This window comes from Miscanthus floridulus, chromosome 18 (genome assembly GCF_019320115.1).
Source record: "Miscanthus floridulus cultivar M001 chromosome 18, ASM1932011v1, whole genome shotgun sequence".
Lineage (NCBI taxonomy): Eukaryota > Viridiplantae > Streptophyta > Magnoliopsida > Poales > Poaceae > Miscanthus > Miscanthus floridulus.
Genome location: NC_089597.1, coordinates 98,160,709 through 98,179,396, shown reverse-complemented (window position 1 = coordinate 98,179,396; position 18,688 = coordinate 98,160,709). Strand labels below are relative to the sequence as shown.

The 18,688-nt window shown below is 43.8% G+C and overlaps 1 protein-coding gene across 1 annotated transcript; it reads right to left on the bottom strand.

Moving 5' to 3' along the window:
• Positions 1-582: 582 nt before the first annotated feature.
• On the bottom strand, positions 583-5,995 carry LOC136521447 (ent-kaurene oxidase 2-like). Its single transcript, XM_066515186.1, has 8 exons — positions 5,783-5,995; positions 4,063-4,223; positions 2,519-2,680; positions 2,269-2,409; positions 1,700-1,954; positions 1,448-1,606; positions 1,167-1,361; positions 583-1,069 (listed from the first exon to the last, which is right to left on the bottom strand). Exons 1-8 carry the CDS (start codon positions 5,928-5,930, stop codon positions 752-754), a joined length of 1,539 nt encoding a protein of 512 aa, XP_066371283.1. The 5' UTR covers positions 5,931-5,995; the 3' UTR covers positions 583-751.
• Between the last annotated feature and the right edge of the window lie 12,693 nt (positions 5,996-18,688).

Below are 18,688 nucleotides of genomic sequence, written 5' to 3'. Positions count from 1 at the left end.
GGACTCCAAATTGGACAATCTATGTTTTTCGACTATCTCGATGAGAGGAACGCAATGGTAAAGTCCATTCTTTAATTTTTGAAGAAGTTTTCAAAATCGTTTTTGCTAGATGATTTAATGAAAGTTGTATTTTATTTGCCTGGACTCCAATTAGACATTCCATATATGTTTTTCGATCAAAGTTATATAAAAAATATTAACATTTATAATATAAAAATAAGTAACACTAAAATAATTACAAAATATATTTTCATAGTAAACCTAGTTAGAGATATAAATATTAATATTATTCTGTATAAATTTGATTAAACTTAAACTAATTTGACTCTTACAAATCTAGTAATTACTTTTTTCTAAACGGAGGGAGTACTAACTAGGCGGCTGAAATCCGCAGAAGATGTTAAAAAAATCCATGCGGACTGTCAGCACCTGGTATATTGTTCCTGACTTGTGGACCTTTCGATCTGACCAGCTACCTCGCCTTTCCCGTGTTGGTTCCGAACTCTCTTTCCACATGTTGTGATTTGTTGGACGTCTGCACTATGCTAGGTGCGGACGGTCCCCATGTAATTTTATTTCCAAGAAGATGAAATGCACTTCGTATTATTAACACTTAACTTTCTGGCTTTTTTTTAACAGACCAAAGACCAAATAAAACTACCACAGCGTAGAGTTCTCATCCAAAAGTTCCATACATAGGCAATAGCAAAGTACTGAAATAGTACAGTAATAACCTGTCTACAATTCATGCTCATTTCCTTCCTCTTGGTGTGAGGTACACATGCAATGGGTAAAGCCTGTTGGTTGTAAGCTGGATGGTGTCAGCCTTGTCCTCGTCACCTTCCTTGAGCCTCCAGGCAAACTCTTGCACAAACCTAGCAATGGCTGTGCACGAGATGTTCACCGCCTGCATGCTGCCAGCACAGGCCCTCCTTCCTGCACCAAAGGCCATGGTCTTGTACAGGTCGGCAGCCTCAAACCTCCCGTCCAGAAACCTCTCTGGCTTCCATTCCTCAGGATCGGCCCAGTCGCTTTTGTTCATGTTGCATCCGTACAGATTGATGATCATCTAGCAGATTTGTGAATTGTGTTAGAACTCACCTGCCAGCAGCCAACATTATATATGCAACACTTAGCTTGCTGTGAGTGGTCATTGTTGTGCTCACCTCTGTGCCAGCTGGAACCTCATAGCCAGCCAAGTTGGTATTCTCATGGACAAATCTTGGAGGCACTAATGGAACTGGAGAATGCCGCCTCAGGGTCTCATGGAACACCGCGTTCAAGTAAGGTAACTCTGGCAGGTGATCCTCGGTAGCTGTCTTATTGCCACACACTTTTTGGATTTCTTGATAAAGGTATTCCTGATGTGCGAAAGAAATGTGGTTACCAAAGAGTATAAGTAGTTAACAGTCTTTCTACAAGGTGAACAACAAGCTTCAATGCTTACTTGTTTCTCTGGGTGCTTCGCAATCTCATACATGGCCCACTCGGTCGTGACCAAAGTAGTATCAGCAGCTTCTATGACTGCCTCCCACACCAGCATCAGTAACTGTTCATCAGTCAGTGTATTCTCTGCCAGCAGGAAGTCCAGGTAGGATATCCTAGTCTGCGTTGGAGTTTATACTGATTTAAGAACTCAAGAATAACTTTTCTATATATTCTCTCTCAACAAAATCGTTGAAGTATGCCTTTGTGTTACCTCTCCACGTGCAATTCTTTGCTTTTGCTGATTGATCAAGGCTTGCATCACTGTAGTTCTCCTAGCATCCGTAGTCAGTACTCTTGTTTCAAAGCTCCTATTTGGAATCCAGCTGAGGTATGGGAAGAAATCCCTCCAGTCGACCTCAATTGCACACATCATCATGTCAGCCACAGTGGCCTGGTAGATTTCCTCCTTTGATATAACCTTCCCATACTCTTCCACGTAGACTGAACTCACATCCTCACCTAAAGCCTGAAATTGCAGCAGGCAATCTCAGAAATGTATACAGGCCAATGTGAAGTTCTTAAATCTTAACCATGATATGCATGGAAGCTACTACTACCTCCATTACATCGACAACAGTTATTTCTTTACAAAAGTTTATATAAATTTGATGATGACAAATCCAGAATATCATTTCCATGTGCTAAATCTTAATACTTTTATGTGCATTAGTGGGAAAAGTTTGTAAAGTTTGACAAGCTCTAGGATATCATCTATTTATGAACAAAGGTAATAAAAATTTATGGAGCAACCATGAACAACCACACTAAATGTAGACTTACCTGAATCAGGGATAAGCGAAATAATTCATTCTTGAAGACTTCACGGAAGTTCAGAGGAGAATTTGGATCATCGGTCAACAATGTTTGGAAAGTGTTCAACATGTTGTCAACCATCATGTTTCTTGTGTCCCTAAATTGTTTCTGATGTTATGTGCAATCGCAGCATTGTTAGACCTCAGTTGATTGAAGTCGTGGTTGACACTGAAGAACAGTTATTACAATTGTGTGATGTCAAAATTGTAACCTGTACCTGGCCAGAAGTACCCAGCATGGATGTCATGACATAACGCTTAACCATTTTGTGGAAGTCACCATAGTCACTTGTAGCAACCATAGTTTTGTCATGGGTGAGCACTGACAATGCCTTAGATAGCTTTCGAGTAGATATTGATGAGAATTTTGCAATCATTGCCTGTAAAATGCAGGACCAAAATAACTGTCATATTAGTTTTGGCAAATGTAAGAAGAAACAATATTACAACAACACTATAACTTTTATCCTGGTATGTCTTTGAAGCAAAAAGGCTCATTCCATCACAAGAAAAATTATTGCCAGGATAACAACAAAAGGGCGTACCCAGTGCAGAGAGCTCCCGCTCTGTGCGGGGTCTGGGGAAGGGTGTCAGTGGCAAGCCTTACCCTCGCCTGTGCAATGCGAGGAGACCGCGACTCGAACCCGGGACCTTCCGGTCACAGGCGGTAAGACTCTACCGCTTGCACCAGGCCCGCCCTTCAGCCAGGATAACAACAAATTAGTTTTTAAAATAGGAAGAAGGAAATCCATTTTACCATTTTTTTCTCGAACACGGAAGAGACCTGCTTATCATAATATTAACAAGAAAAAAGGGGGGTTAGAGCCCCCATGCAGATCACACACCCACACACAAAACACTGTAGAACTAAAACTCGCGCAACTAATAAAACTTTAAATACAAACCAGCACAAGGGCAACGAGATAAGACACACCTCAAATCCTAACCAAACTCCAAAACCTCAACTCCTCTAAAGCTAGTGGCATAAAACCAGTCAGAAAAGGGGAAATGCCATCGAAAACACACCGGTTGTGGTGAGTCCAGATAGCCCAAGCACCTAGGATGATGACCGAATTTAAGCCTTTACGGACCTGGCCATCAACTCTATCATTAACAGAAACCCATTTATACCATCTAAACTATTTTATTTTTCCATTTAACCCCCATACAAAATGTTGACTCAATTTACTACCACAAATTATTCAAACTGGATCAGATCACGCCCTAATTTTTTTCCTTTTTTATTGCTCCACATACAAGTTTAGCAACAACAGCAACAACAACAACAAAGCCTTGGTTTCAAAATTTGTGGGGATGAAAGATGACACTATACCCTATGTCAATAAAATAATTTAATATTTTTTCTTGATTATTTTCATCAGTTGGGAGAATTTGATGTTACGCTGATATTTTGAATAATGAGTCAAACATACAATGTCAGTGTTCGAGAAAAACATTCAATGTCAGGGTTGTAAAATGGTCTTTTTTTGTTAAAGATTTTGTTTCAGGATGCAAACAGAACTCTCATATCAGTGCTTGACTTAGGAGATCACCATTAAAAACTCGTATTGCTAAGAAAAATACTAGAAGAGACAACATTAAAAGTGTGGAGTTTATTATGCAATAATCATGGTAACACCACTAAAGGTCCAATTGTCATCTGTTACCTGAACTTCAGGAGAAAAAAATATGTATAGTAGCCAATCGCAATGTTATAGGTTAAGGAACCACAAAAGATGAAAACACACAACTTCCAACTAACCTCCTTGCCTACTTGAGCTGAATTGAGCACAACTACAGAAGAAGCACCGGTCCTTATAGTGTAAATTGGCCCATAAATTTCAGCCCACTTTGTAAAGGTCTGGTGGGGTTTCTTCTCTTTCAACTGATGAAGATTCCCAATCATTGGTAAACCAGGGACAGCTGCATGAAAAGAAATAAAATAACTTGAAGGTTTAGTTATTTTACCCAGAAAGAAAATCTGTAATATTTGATAAGAACATGGGTTCATTAAATGCTAAACCTGGTACCATATTATGTTATTGTTATTTTTGAGTTTCTACGTGGAAATAAGCATATGCTTGCCCCAAACTAGGTTTTTATACAATATCAAATTACAAGAATAAATTATTTATATATTCATGAAGATTTCTGGAGTTTGGTAGTGTTATTCACTTACCTCACTGCCAGGAATACTATGGTAAAACAACACCAAGCAAACTGCTAGTCAAAGGTTTGGATACAACGTAATAATGTAAACATATTTCCTTAGTTTGGCACAATACAATATAAAATTTTAAAAGTATTCAAGGAACAAAATACTTTGTATTAGACTCTTAGACAGTTTATAAATCAAAATAAGAAGCTGAAATAAGCAGAGAGAATAACTTGTGGAAAATTGATTCATGAGCAAGCCTTTAAAAAAAAGGTACTGCTGAAGTTTCACGAGGCTCCTTTTCAGCAGTTCCTCAATCAGAACAAATGACCATTTTAATCAAAAGCAAATAGAGGGTTTCAGTAAGTGGCATGGCATTATGGCAGTGACACCATTTTATCTTTTTTTAGATAAAAACTAGTTTCTTAGAAATATAAATGAAGGAATGAAATAACAAATTTCCCTGTAACACTGCACATGTAAATCTCAAAACTGTCGACTGCTTTGCATAACTTTGACAAAGAAAAAGACATCACTTTGACTTGTTGCTGTCAGTTGGTGGAAGGTCAGAGTTATGGACAGCCCAACTAGATCAAGATTGATGCTGATCTGATCTACACCAATGAATTAGGTGGGCCATGGAGGCGGATGTATCAGTATTCCACACTCCATATATTTGCTTAACACAACTCACAAACTTCTGGAAGCTTCTGTTTTGTTCATGTTAGGTGAGCCACGAATCAAGAAATTTTCACTGTAAATTTCACACAGCCTACCATTAGCTTAAATTATGTCTTATTGTCAGATTAAGAAACTGCTCTAATTCGAGGTTATGATTTTAATTCTGGAACCAAAAGTATTTAGGCAGTTAGGCACGTTGGGCAGCATGCGTAGTAATCCGGTGATAAGTGTGCACTAATGGAGAGCAGGCTACAGATAGTTTAGCACCGCTCAACCAGTCAACCTTAAACTATTCCCAGGCACGCTCAGAATGTGATTCGGTAATCGGTAGTGGTCCAGTATACATGGCATCAAAATCCATACCCTTATTTTTTTTCTAGGATTAGCGACCACACTAGGAAATGCAAGAAATAATTTATTTATAGTTTTCTATGCAAAAAAAAAAGAAAGGTGAATGTAGGGACGTGATTGTTATTCGGAACGCTGGAAAGAATTTCTTCTTAAATTAAATCCTCCGTCACCCCAGCAAGAACATAAGAAAAAGCAGTTTGTACCGATGCCCGAAGAAGGAACCGGACTAATCAAGGATCAGGACGACAGGCTCCGCATTAGACAAGAGAGTGCGGGATCATGTCGGGTGACTGACCTGGGGGCGCGTTGAGGTGTTTCTTGGGCCCGGCGAGGCCGGCCTTTCCGGCGAGCGCTGCAGCGGCCACCAGCCCGCCGACAGCCGCCGCCGCCGCCGCCGCCGCCGCCGCGCCGCCCGCGGGGAGCGCAGCTACTAGAGACTCCATGCGCGTGAACCGGACTGGACTGCCCGTGCGCTGGGATCGGAATGGGGAGCGGGCCGGAATGGAGAGGGAGACCAGAGAGATGAGAGACAGCGCGGTGCGATGGGCGCCCTTTATACTGTACCAAAAAGTAGCAGGTGGACGCGACGCGAGCGAGACGTGGCCGTGGCCGTGGCCGGCTGCGAAGGAACGGAAAAGTTTGAGGAGGCGTAGGTGGGATGAAAACGGTAGGGATACTTTCCGATCGTATTCGAAACCGAGTCTGTTAAGAGAGATTGAGATCTGTCCGTATCGAGTCTGGATATCCAACATCTGATACCGTATCCATATCCGAATACTCAAATCGCATATTTATGATGTCGATATCCAATCGTATCATATCCGACATAGTTGACACTATCCGTATTTGAATCCGAATCCGGACAAAAATATAAAAATAAATGTAATATCGGTGATATCCGTCCGTATCCGATCCGTTTTCATCCCTAGGCGTAGGTAAAGATGTCAACGGGGCCCGTTCCGGATTCCCCGCGGGGAATTCACCCATTAAGAAACGAGATGGTATAAATTTTCTTCCCATAGAGAAAAAAATCATCCCATCGGGGATGACGGGGACTGGAATGGTATGCATGCTCCCGTCCTCGTTCACCGCGGGGACCCAAAATGTGCACTAAGGAGGCTGCTGCTTAAGCTAGCTGGGCTAGCTGTCCGCTGAGCGCGTAGTTGGGCCGGCCCATCGTAGCCGTAGAGCTGGGCCAGTGGCTCGCGCCGCGTGGGGGGCGTAGCTGATGCGCGTGGCCCGGCCATCAGCCGAGCCAAGCCGCCGCTTCTGCCTACTCCTCACTCGTCACTTGTCCTCTCCCGCTCTCTCCTCCCATGCGCCCCAAACCCTAGCTTGCCGCCCGCCCACGGCCCACCCGCCGGTCATGCGCGCCTCTACCTCCGCCTCCGCGGTCCCCATGGAAGCCTTCGCCTCCACCTCCACCCGCAGATCCGCCGCGGGCCCCGACCCCGGTGGCGCCAAGAAGCCGTGCCTTGTGTAGCCGCCGCCGCGGGACCCTAGATCTTACGCCACCGCCGCTTCCTCCAATGGCGCCGCCAGCGCCGCCGAGCAAGCGCTGGTCGATGAGCTGCTCGGCCAGTACCGGCCCGCGCTCGAGGAGCTCACCTTCAACTCCAAGCCCATCATCACCAACCTCACCATCATCGCCGGCGAGAACCTCCAGGCTGATGCGGGGATGGGGATCCCTGCGAGGATTAAATCCCCGAGCGCGGACGGGAATGGGGAAGAAGTGCTCCCCGTGAGCCTTCACGGGGACAGGGACAGTGGAAATTTACCCCCGCGGGAACGGGGATGGGGCAGTAACCCCCGACGGAGAATTCCTCGTTGACATTTCGAGGCGTAGGGGGGCTGGGGCAGAGCCGAGAGCAGATAACGCCGGTGTCTGGCCGTTGCCATCCGTCCCCTACTGCCCTACACAAGGATTACACACGACATGCATTTTTATAAGCTACACAAACCTACCCTCGCAACATTTATATCTCTATAAATAAATTTATAATAAAAATAGATTTAACAATCTATTTTACGGTATTAATTATATGCTATAAATATTAATTTTTTATATAACGACAGATAAAAGCAACAAAGGAATATATATATCTAATATGTACGTACTTCATCAGCTTCATGCTTGCATTTTTTTTCTTTTTCTCGTGGCATCTCACTCCAACATAATAGTGGGCGCTAGGGCGGCCCGCCTAAAATATTTTAGCCAAAAAGACAGTTATTTGGAGCATGATTATTTAGTCAAATAACCTTGAGCTTTTTTGTCCAGCTTGAGAAATGTTCACCTCTACTTTTGTGTAAATTAGCGACTATGTGTGGGCTCCAATCAAAAAGAAACTAATAGATTATGTCCATGAAATTAACTGAAATTTATTGAAAGTGATTCAAACTAACATGAAGCTACTCTGTACCAATTTGCACAATAAGATCAACATGTGAGGTCAACATTAAATGTTGGACCCTAGAACTAAAACTCACGTCCACACCTTAAAATTTTAACAAAATTGACTAAAATTTATTGGAAGTGATTCAAAGTGACATAAAGCTATTTTGTACCAATTTTCCTAGGCAAGATTAACATATGGACCCTATATTAAAAACTAGACTATATAACTAAAACCTCAGGTTCACAAGTGAAAATTCTAAAAAATTGACTTAATTTTGTTGTAAATGGTTTAATGTAACAATAAGCTACATCGTGCCAATTAGCACCTCTATTTGACTATGTGGGTCACACAATAAATTAACCTAAAAACATCTAGTACAATCAATCCATTTCAAAACAACATAAACATGTACCTATATTAATATATGGAAACCCAACACCAGCCCATGGTTCAACTCATTCAAACCCAAAAAAGAACCCAATAATCCAATTTTCTATTAAACCCAACCCAACCCATTGAAAATATAAAACACATTCCCACCCATCCAATATATGCCCACTTGAGAACTCAACTCATTTCAACCCAACCCATTATTAGACCTAATTGGTGAAGCCGGAGAAAAAGGATTTTAATGTCTTAGTCCTCTTCATTGTGCAACTCTATAAAAATGACCTAATCAATTAAATCATTCATATAATTTTTAGATCGGGTATGGAATTTGGATTTGAGAATGGGGATTTTCCAAGGGTCCAAAACTATGAACTTGGGAGTAGGCGACGACTGACAGGTGGTGATCGACGGTCGTGCTTCTATCATCTTGCGTGGCCTTGGCGCCCTGCCTGCGCTGCAGCCAGGCGGGCCAGCGCGCAACATGCGACATGTCTCCGAGTCCCAAGACTTCGACCTAGAAGCGCAGTGTGCAGACAGATACAACCCCTAGGGCCTCGGCACTAGGAGTCTAGAGTCCCTGAGTCTAGAGAAGTACAAGGCATGGGGATTGCGACGAAGATTATTGAAAACGTGGAGGCTTGAGGCGTCCTACTCTCTTCTCTCTAGAACTAGACCGATTGAGAGTAGATAATTTGGCTCAACGTCTTGGGCTACTTCAAATTAGATAAAAACTTTACATGTGGTATAAGGCCTTCCACAAGGTGAAGTGAAGCCTAATAAAAATTTGACGTCACCATGAAAAAAACAACACTGCACTTCATCAACGATAAGAGATATTTCGAGCCACGCCAAGCTACGGAGGCTAGAGCCCTAGACCCAAACCTGCCACCTGTTCGGAGGTACTCATAGAGACATGATATGTATGTGTGCATTAATTGGGTGAGTGTGTATATATGTGAGCATCTATATCTATATCATGTTTTGGGGAAAAAATACCGTGTCCCTGCGTTCACTTTCCTTTGTGCATATGAATAAATTATTTCCTGCATTTCGTAGTGTGGTAGCTACTCGCTAGGATTTTAATGCCGTGCAGTGTACAGTGTACTGGACCACTACCGAATAACATTCTAAGCGTGCCTGGGAATAGTTTAGTATTGAGGTAGAGCTGTACTAGACGACTATGCCTAATTATGTAGCCTGTGCATACGTATCATTGGATTAGTACGCTATCAACTCTAAAGCAAGGAAACGTACGACATACACGTTGGAATCTGGCGCAGACACCCAACTGGTATCTCAGCTTCGACGCCGGTTTGTCACGTAGCAACGGGAATAAACGACGTGCGTGTGCTGTGTGCACACCACCTACAACTACAAGCTATAGCCCAAGTACTAGCTGACAAAGGAGAGATCAACACAACCTCCCTGACGGGCCTCTTGGCATATACGCGTCGCATGCACGCACCTGCGTGTATATCCTCCTCTCTCTCTCTCTCTCTCTCTCTCTCTCTCTCTCTCTCTCTCAAGGACAGTCATCACAGCCGCTCTGCTTAAATGGGTAATGTGAGTGATAAAAAATATACTCCTATATTGTTCAGTTGTTGTAGAGCATAGGGTGGTGTGTCTGTATATGCATCTTCGTTATGCGTACCAACTTGCCGGAATATTCCATACTAGTCTGTGCATTTAGAATTTGAGATAGAGGAGAAAAGGGAACGGGTTCGTTCCGCAGCCCGCGGCCCAAGCACAGGCACACGGCACATGCGACAGGGAATTCGCGAGATGCTGATCGCTGAAGATGGCAACACTGACAACGCAGGCGAGGGAAAACGAGCCGAAGCTGCCGCTAGGATTTCTGGGGCCAGGCCAGGCCGACTAAAAGTCCGGGTCCTTCGGCCCCGTAGACTTGTGTCCAAGCCCACCCAGTAAATTGATCGGGCCGGGACGGGCCAAGTCCCACGATGAAATATTAACTCCCAGGCCCGTCCCTGTAGCCCGAACAAACCTGGCACTTGCAGCAGCTACTTGTTATACATGAAGGAAATCGATCTTTAGCTTCCTTTGTGTCCGCACACGAACACGTCACCTAGTGCCCTCGGCGATGAGCGCGATACGCATGACACATCGCCGGAGGAGCCTCGCCAGAAGCGCGATACGCAAGACACGTCGGTGAGGTCTCTTGAAACCCGAAACCCCACGTGCCTAAGAGAGACCCCGTCGGGATGTGCAGCGGCTATGGGCTGCCCTAGCTGGCCTGACCGCTCTAGGGTTTCGCCATCGTTGAAGCAACGATCATTGTCGATAACGAAGAACGAAAAATAATAATAGATTGGAAGACATGATAAAAGATAAAAGTAGATATGTTTGATATATTTGTATTATCAATCAACCGTCACCCTTTATATATAGGGCGGCTGATCTTTCCATTACACGTACAAAGGTCCATCTCGGATGAGATTGGGAAAAGAAACTCCGAACCAATATTGGCCGTATCAATGAGTTTCGGCCTGTTCGCTGGTTGGGTTCTGGGTTGGTTTGGACTGGCTTGTGCTGGTTTGTTGTGAGAGAAAAACACTATTGGCTGGCTGGTTTGGGCTGGTTGAAACCAACAAGCGAACAGGGCGTTTGTTTCCTGGGCAATTAATCTTTCCTTTGGAGCAAATCTTCTGATGCCGCATACCGTATACATACGTGACCTCCAGTCCGATATCTGTTTCTCCTTGTTTCTTTTCACGTATCAATCTCTGTACGTCTTCTAGTTGGACTCTATGACCGTCTCTGCTTTCCTTTAATCTTCTTCTCTTGCTATTCTCTTTCATTTACCCGAGCTGCACCTGTACTCCAATTATTTAATCCATACAGATTGATCCCTCAACTATCGAGCTCTCTAATTAATTATGGCAATTTCGTGACGTTGAACTCGGAATGAAACACAGGCAGGCGTTAGGCGTCGTCTCTGACATATTGGCTCTGCTCTAACATATCTGAATCTGAATACCAATTATCTGGAAAGTACAGACAGGTTGCTGAAACGGGCAAACAATTAGGCCCAGACATGTCTGGATTGAACAGGATCTTTCTTGCAATCAACACTCATACTCTTGGGTTGCAGAAGAGTTCCACGCTAGGCACAGCCACAGACTGAAGTACACACACTTGTCCACTGCACGAATCACTTAATAATTCATTAATCGGCCAAATACCATTATCACTATTACCAGTAGCCGAATTAACCAAACTAATGCATGTTTGACCAAGTTGTTTAACGTTCAAATCATAAGCCAAATTTGAGTGTTAACACATGCCTTTTTTTTGGCAAAGTTTGCGTGCCAAAAAATAAGCATCATTTACTCTAAGACTAAGCACGATGTCAACACACCCATCGGCCATAATTATAATTGTTCTAAGGGCGATAACAATTTATCGGTAATATATTTGTTCTAAGGGCGATAATAAAATATCAGCCATATTTATAGCAGTCAATATGTTTCTTTGAGCATGCCATTGTAGCCGAAATAAAATTCTAGTTGACACACGACTATTCTAATCCATCAAATATTTCGGCTATTTTATAATATGCAAGCATACTCAAAAGCAACAATCAATGGCTGATCATTCATAATATGTCTTTTTTGGTAAAGCCCAATTAGGATATTGAAATTCATGAAAAGGCATCCAAGGACTTTACCAAAAGAATTTTAGAACCATGCAAAACAATATAGTGCGAGTTTTTTTGACTTGCATGTGAACATATAAACTTTTGAGTTTAAGGAAACCACCTGAAATTCTAATCAACAGCCATGAACTCATCAGTATCATCAAGTTCAGTAGCTTCTGTGGCTGCAATTTGAAATCAAAACCAAATTCACATATTTAGAACATGTGATGTGATAATGTTAAACTGCGAACATGTATTCATCTAAAAAAAATCAGAACATGTACATTACCTATGTCCTTCATACGCACCCAATCTTGCAAACAAACTAAAGCCTCCATATTTCTGGATTCAGGGAACTTTGACAAGGAGTTATCACCTTTTCTCCAATACTGAATGCCTAAGGCAACTGAAGAGACAGGGATTGTAAGGAGATCTCGCGCCATACTTGCAAGTTCTGGGCGATAACTCACAGATGAGGCCTTCCAAATTCCAATATGTCCAAATCAACTTTTGGGTCTTTTGTAGGTTCTTCCAGATACAGATCCAACTGAGATTTCTGACTTTGTGGTGCAACAATTGTCAAGTAGTCAGCATAATAATCATCAAACAAGTCATCTTGTCAATTATGTTCAACACTATTACTCGGATTGGTGGTAGATGGGCCAGAATTCAGGACATTGTACTCATCAAATAACTCATAAAGGTTGGTTACAACTTTATTAACTTGTTCTTCAGCAGCAGACTCATCAACACGTACCATAGGGAGGAAGCAATTCGCTAAATAATATTATTCGCTTCTGTAACTTCCAATCAGCATCAATATAGATTTCCAATTATCAGAAGTGAAACTTATTCTTCCAGGTGCATCAGATAATACTTTTTTAAAGCATCTTTTTCAGTTTGGTACATAGCTATTATATCTCTCTTCACAGTGAAACGACCAATTTTCTTAAACTGTGGGACACAACAGTTAAGAAGATAATGAAATCCAACTTCCTCAACAGCTAAAAAAGCATGCTCACCACCAGTAAGAAATATAGCTATTGCCCTCCTAATAAGATCTGGGTCAAACTTATGGTTTTTGAGAGCAACAGAGCCATCATGATTACTCTCAGCCCGAAGAATATACTGATCAAGACTAGCCTGCCCTTTATCATGCATTTGGATATGCCTTATCAAGTGAGAAGTTCCATTCTTACTACGGGCAGTGAGAATTTTCTTACAGATTCTGCATTTAGCGGAGGTCATGTTTGGGTCATCAGATTCTTTTTTTGAGGAAACTAGAGGGGCTGGGGCCCCTACAGGAATTTTATTAAGAGCAAAGTTTGTGAACAAGTAACTACAAAAGGAAATACAAAATTAGGGGACAAAAAAAGAGACAAAGAAAATTAAAGAGGAACCAATCAGGGTTCTGAATTTAGGCTGAGAATCCATAGTTCAAAACTTGTTTGTAAGCTTGGCTTGACCCTGTGCTGGACCATTCTTAATTCCAGGAAGAATTTCCTTCTGTAGTTCTGAGCACTTGGCTGAACTCCATTGAGACGAAGTCATTTCTAACTGTCCAAATGGACCAACACATTAGTATGACTGCCACCGTAAAGAATTTTGACTCAATTTAACTTTGAAGGTTGATGTGATTTCTGGGAAGCTGCTATTATTTGAAATGTTGATCCCCAAAAGGCTCCAGCATTGCTTGGCAAAGTGACAGCTGAGAAACAAATGCTCAGAAGTTTTCTCAATGGAGTGGCTACAGAGCACACAGTTATAACTGTCGATGACCATGTGTTTTGTTCTTAGGATGTTTCTGGTACTGAGCCTGTCCTTGAGTAATAACCAGAAAAAAAAACTTGTGTTTCGGCTGACATGGACTAGCCCAAATCCATTTGAATGCAGGATGTACAACAGGATGGTCCATCAGCTTTTTTGTAGACTCTGGATGAAGAGAAAGAGGTGGAGCCTCCTATGTAATACCACTTTAAAAGGTCCTTGTTTGGTTTTGCTAATTGAGTGACAACCTAAGTGGACTAATAAATGTTTATGTGAGATACATAGGTAATTAGTCCAAAAAACACTTGTGTGAGCAACACATGCCATAGAGGTAGAAATGATTTTGAAATGTTGCAAAGCTCACACTTGTGATAAAGGAGCTTATTACATATGAGACATGACATTGAGTCATATGACTAAGGTGGAGAAGATTAAGACAAGACTTGGCTTGATGGACCGGTTGCAAGCGTGAAGGGCAAGTTGGAGGCTTTAGAGCGATGGACCACGTGGCGGTGAAGCTTGAGCAAGACTTGGCGCCATTGGACGAAGGCAACGGTGAAAAGTAAGTGAGGTCAAGATAGTGTCGATGTTTGACCACTGATAGCCTGCCACGGGGATACCCGGGGCAGTACGTTCGGGCTTCAGCGTATGCAGAACTCGACGGTTAACGCAAGAGACAGTTGATTTATCCTGGTTTGGACCCTCGATCTTTGATCGAGTAATAGCCCTACGTCCAGTCAATGTTAGCCTTTGCGTTAGATTGATCGTAAAGTGTTGTGTCGTACCATTGTTCTCTTTCCTTTATATAGTCAGGAGGCCAGAGTCCTAGTCGGTTTACAATGAGAGTTTCTAGTAGGATTACAGAGTAATACTACTACTAAGATTACAGGGGAAGAATCCTAATTAGACTAGGTCTTCTTCTTTCCTTGCGGGGTATCCCGTGGGTCTTGTACCGACAAGCCCCCGAGCACTTCATGGTTGAGTTCTGGAAGCCTCGTCTTGTTCCTTCGAGTCTCGTCGAGCAGGAACAAGCGTCGTCCGAGTGCTTTCTTAAACAAAACCATGTAGCGCTTCGTGAGATCTTTGCGTGGTGTGTACCTTTTTGAAGAAAAAAGTACTCCCATTTGGATGTAGCCCCCGAGCCTCTTGCTGTTTGGCACAAGGAGCTTGAGGGTCTTTTCTTGAAATCGTCCTGATTCTTCGTCGAAAGGCTCCCGAGCATATACCTGGCTTCTTTGTCGAAAAGAGCTCGGATATAGTTATGTCTGGGTTCTTTTTGTCGTGTGGTCTTGAAGTCGTCTGTCTTGAAGAAGTCTTCGGAGTGATGTGCGCTTTTTGAAAGAAAAAGTGCACTCACTGAGTGTAGCCTCCGAGCCTCTTGCTATTTGGAACAAAAAGTTGGAGGGTCTTGAATCTTATGTTGTTTGAAAAGAACTGAGAACTTCTCCTGTTGCAGCCCCCGAACATTTATCCGGGTTGTTTTGTTCAGGAAGAACTCGGATGCAGGGTCTTGGCATATTCTCTAGTAGTCTGCTGTTGTCAGATATAGTCATATGGTGGTGGTTGAGTGTGAATGTTGTTTGTTCATGAGTTGTACAGTGTTGGTATATCCTTTCGAATATGCTTGTCCTTGAGTACTGTTCCTTCACGCCCGAGTCCTTTTTCATTGAATTCTGTCTTTTCACTGTGTCCTTTGTTAGGCTTGTTTCGTTTGTGCTCCTGGTCCACGTGCACCGCTCCTTCAGTCTATTAATACCCTCCTGGAGTGCTGTTTTGATTCATTGAGCATTTTGTTGCTTGTTCTAAAGTCTCTGTAGTCATGAATATGGTAGTTTGTAAAGTAGAGCAGCCCCCGGGCGTATTTTGCAATTCTTGTATGTCTTGCCATAGCTGGAGAGAGTCTTGTGATAGGGATTAGAGGTAGGCTAATCCCACAGCAGCAATGTACCAGGATGTACATGGCGGTAGTTGGAGGAAGTCTTGTGATGTGGGCTTCGTTTCTTCATCTGGCAGTTCTGGGTTGATCCTCATCGCCTGTCCTGAGACTGTCCGGTGCAAATCAACACCATATCTAGCATCACATCGGTCTTGGGTAGACAGATGCCTGCCGGCCTTCTCTGCTCCATGTTGTCCCGCCGTGCTGCTGATTTCCACCTTGGATGCACTTCATCCGTCCTTTGAAGAAAATAGTGTAGCCGAGGGCGGTTTGTCCTTCCGAGTAGCAATTTGGGACACGTAGTCATTCCAGAGCCTAGCCGTGTCCGGGTTCCTCTTTGCTACTTTGCTTTTCGTGGTACCGAGTTCGTTGGGTCTTGTAAGATGTGTAATCTTCTATTTTTGAAACCAGTTATAAAATGGAAAGGATCTTGTCTTCTGAGTTGCAATTCCTTATTTTCTTGTTGTCCTGGTTGTTGATGAGATTTCTGAGTTCTTTCTGTAAGGACCGGGTTGTTGCGCTCCTTGTGAGATAACCCTTCTTTGCTTCATTGATGATGAGTTCTTTTTGTGGTGATATGATAATTCTGCCGTGGTGTTGGATGGATAAGTCTGAAATCTGCCCGTTGAACTGTACCATTGTGTGGATTTGAGCCGTCCATTATTTTAGCTGTGTCGGTAAATGAACCATTGCGTCCTCATGCCGTGTTAAAACAGGCCTGGTGGGCCACGTTTTTACCGGTGTAAAATCTATTTAAAGGCCTTTCTCCTCCTTTTCTTTGGTACCCTGCCTTTGCTTTGAAAACCCTAGCCTTTGCACCTCCGCCATCGCCATTGCCGCCACCATCTTAGCGCCGCCGTCCAAGCCTTCTCTTCCCCTAGTGCCTTTTTGCCTCCGTTAGGACATGGGTAGGAAGAAGGCCGCGAGCAAGTCCCAGGCAACCTTCGTGGACAAGGAGTCATCTCTTTCCGTGATCGAGAACCAAGAGTTCGTGGCCATGAGGGCTGCCTAGAAAGCTTGGCTAGCTCCGACAACGACTGAAGACTAGCTTCGCGAGCTTGCCGGTGATGGTCTGATCTAGAGCAAGGGCATTGCTGAATGGAGAGTTCCAGGCGAGCATCGGGTCCCTGCTCTAGGTCCTGGTGAGATTATTCTTTTTGTCTCCTTTATCCATGCTGGACTTTGCCTTCCTGCTTCCGCCTTCCTTCATCAATTTCTCGGTTATTTTGGGGTTAGTCTGAACCATCTAACTCCCAATGTCGTCCTCCATCTTTCTGTTTTTGTACATCTCTGTGAAGCTTTCCTTGGAATTCCTCCTTCTCTTTCTCTCTTCCATCACTTCTTTCGTCTGAAGCCTCAACCCCGCCGTGAAGACACCAATGTTCTTGGTGGCTGCGGGATTTAGTTTCACCAGGGTCTTAAAAGCAAGTTCTTTGACTATGACCTGGTTGATTCTGTGAGGTATTGGCGTGCTGACTGGTTCTATGCCACCAATTTGATTCCTTCTTTCGCTGTACATTCTGGATCTGGTCCCTCGGTTAACGACCGGTGGGAAAAGAACTCTTTGACGTCGGACGAGCTCTAGGCTATCCAGCCGTTCCTTGAGCGGATAAGCACTCTAAAGCAGCGGGGCTTGATCGGCTTTGGAATTGTCTCGAGTTTTCTTCGCCGTCGTGTTCAGCCTCTGAAGGAGCAAGAGAACTTTGGCTTTGAGTACTCTGGGGCTGAGGATCCTTCACGCATGGTCCCTGCCCTTGAGTTGACCGACAAGGAGGTACTCGAGCGTCTTCAGAAGATGCTGAAAGGAGCAAGCGTTGTCCCGCTTACCGTCTCCAAGTTCTGTGCGAAGAACCCACCTCTAGCTGTAAGTTGTTTTCTCTTGGTGCGGGTACTTTTTGTATTTCTTTTTGTTGTATCTATTTTCGCTTAATCTTCCTTGTCTTGTTTTCTTATTCTTTTCGTAGGAATTGGGGAGTAACTTCGTCGACCCGATTCCCCTTCACGACCTCCCTACCATCGTGGGGGCTGGGGGTAGTCTTGCTGGGGCTTCTTTAACTAGTAAGTCGCAAACCGTCATAATGCTTCCTAGTGTTTCTTCCGCAAACCCTGATGTATATGTAGAATATGTTCCTCATTCAGTTCCCCGAGGCCCTCGCAGTGTCGGAAAGAGGGGGTGAGCTGAAAGTTCTTTTGGTTTGTCTTCTGCCAAGAAGCCCCGCCAGTCAAGTACTCGTCCAGGTACTCTAGTTGTAGCTAGCATGCTCTTAGGTGAGCATATTAATATGCTTTGTCCCTTTGTCTTCTTGTTTTTATCTTGAACCGAGTACTTTTGTCCTTTTTCAGCTGGTGTTTTGGCAACCTTGGTCGAGGGTGAGGCGGAAGAGGACGATGGTGCTGCCCTTGTTACTCATCGGTGAGTTGTTTTCTTGCTTTCCTATAGTTGAAACCTTCTTTTTGTTCTGACTTTGGTCTTGATCTCTTTGTAGTAAGCGGTCATCGGGTACATGTCCTTCTGGGGCACCGGCACTGAGTTCCTCTGAGGTTCTGGTACCGAGTTCTTCCGTAACTCTGGTACCGAGTTCTTCCGGGGCTCCGGTACCGGCTACGCTACTCCTGCCGCCGAGTGGCGGGGATGTCTTTGCTGCCGTGGTTCCCCCTGTGAGGTCTTCTTTTGGTCTTATGAGGAAGAAGATAGCTGAGTAAGTGATTCCTTGTTATGCTTTTTTGCTTCTCTCTTTGTTCTTCCCTCGCTCATATTCTTTATCATCGATTTTTCTTGTGATTTTGCAGACCCTCGCCTTCCCTTAACCCTCCACCTACTTCTTCTCAGTCCTCTGACCCGCCTCTGTGCGCTGAGTCTCTGGACTTGGGATGTTCGGTCGGCAAGGTAGCTATGAGGGAAGCCAGATCCCCTGCCGCTGCTGATCCTATTGCTCCGAAGGTGACCGTGGCCACGGCGGTGGGTACTTCCAAAGAGGTAGCTGGGGCTTCCTAGGATACAACCCTAGTTCTGCCTTCTTTGCCTTCGCCAGCTTCACCCTCTGCTCTCCTTGG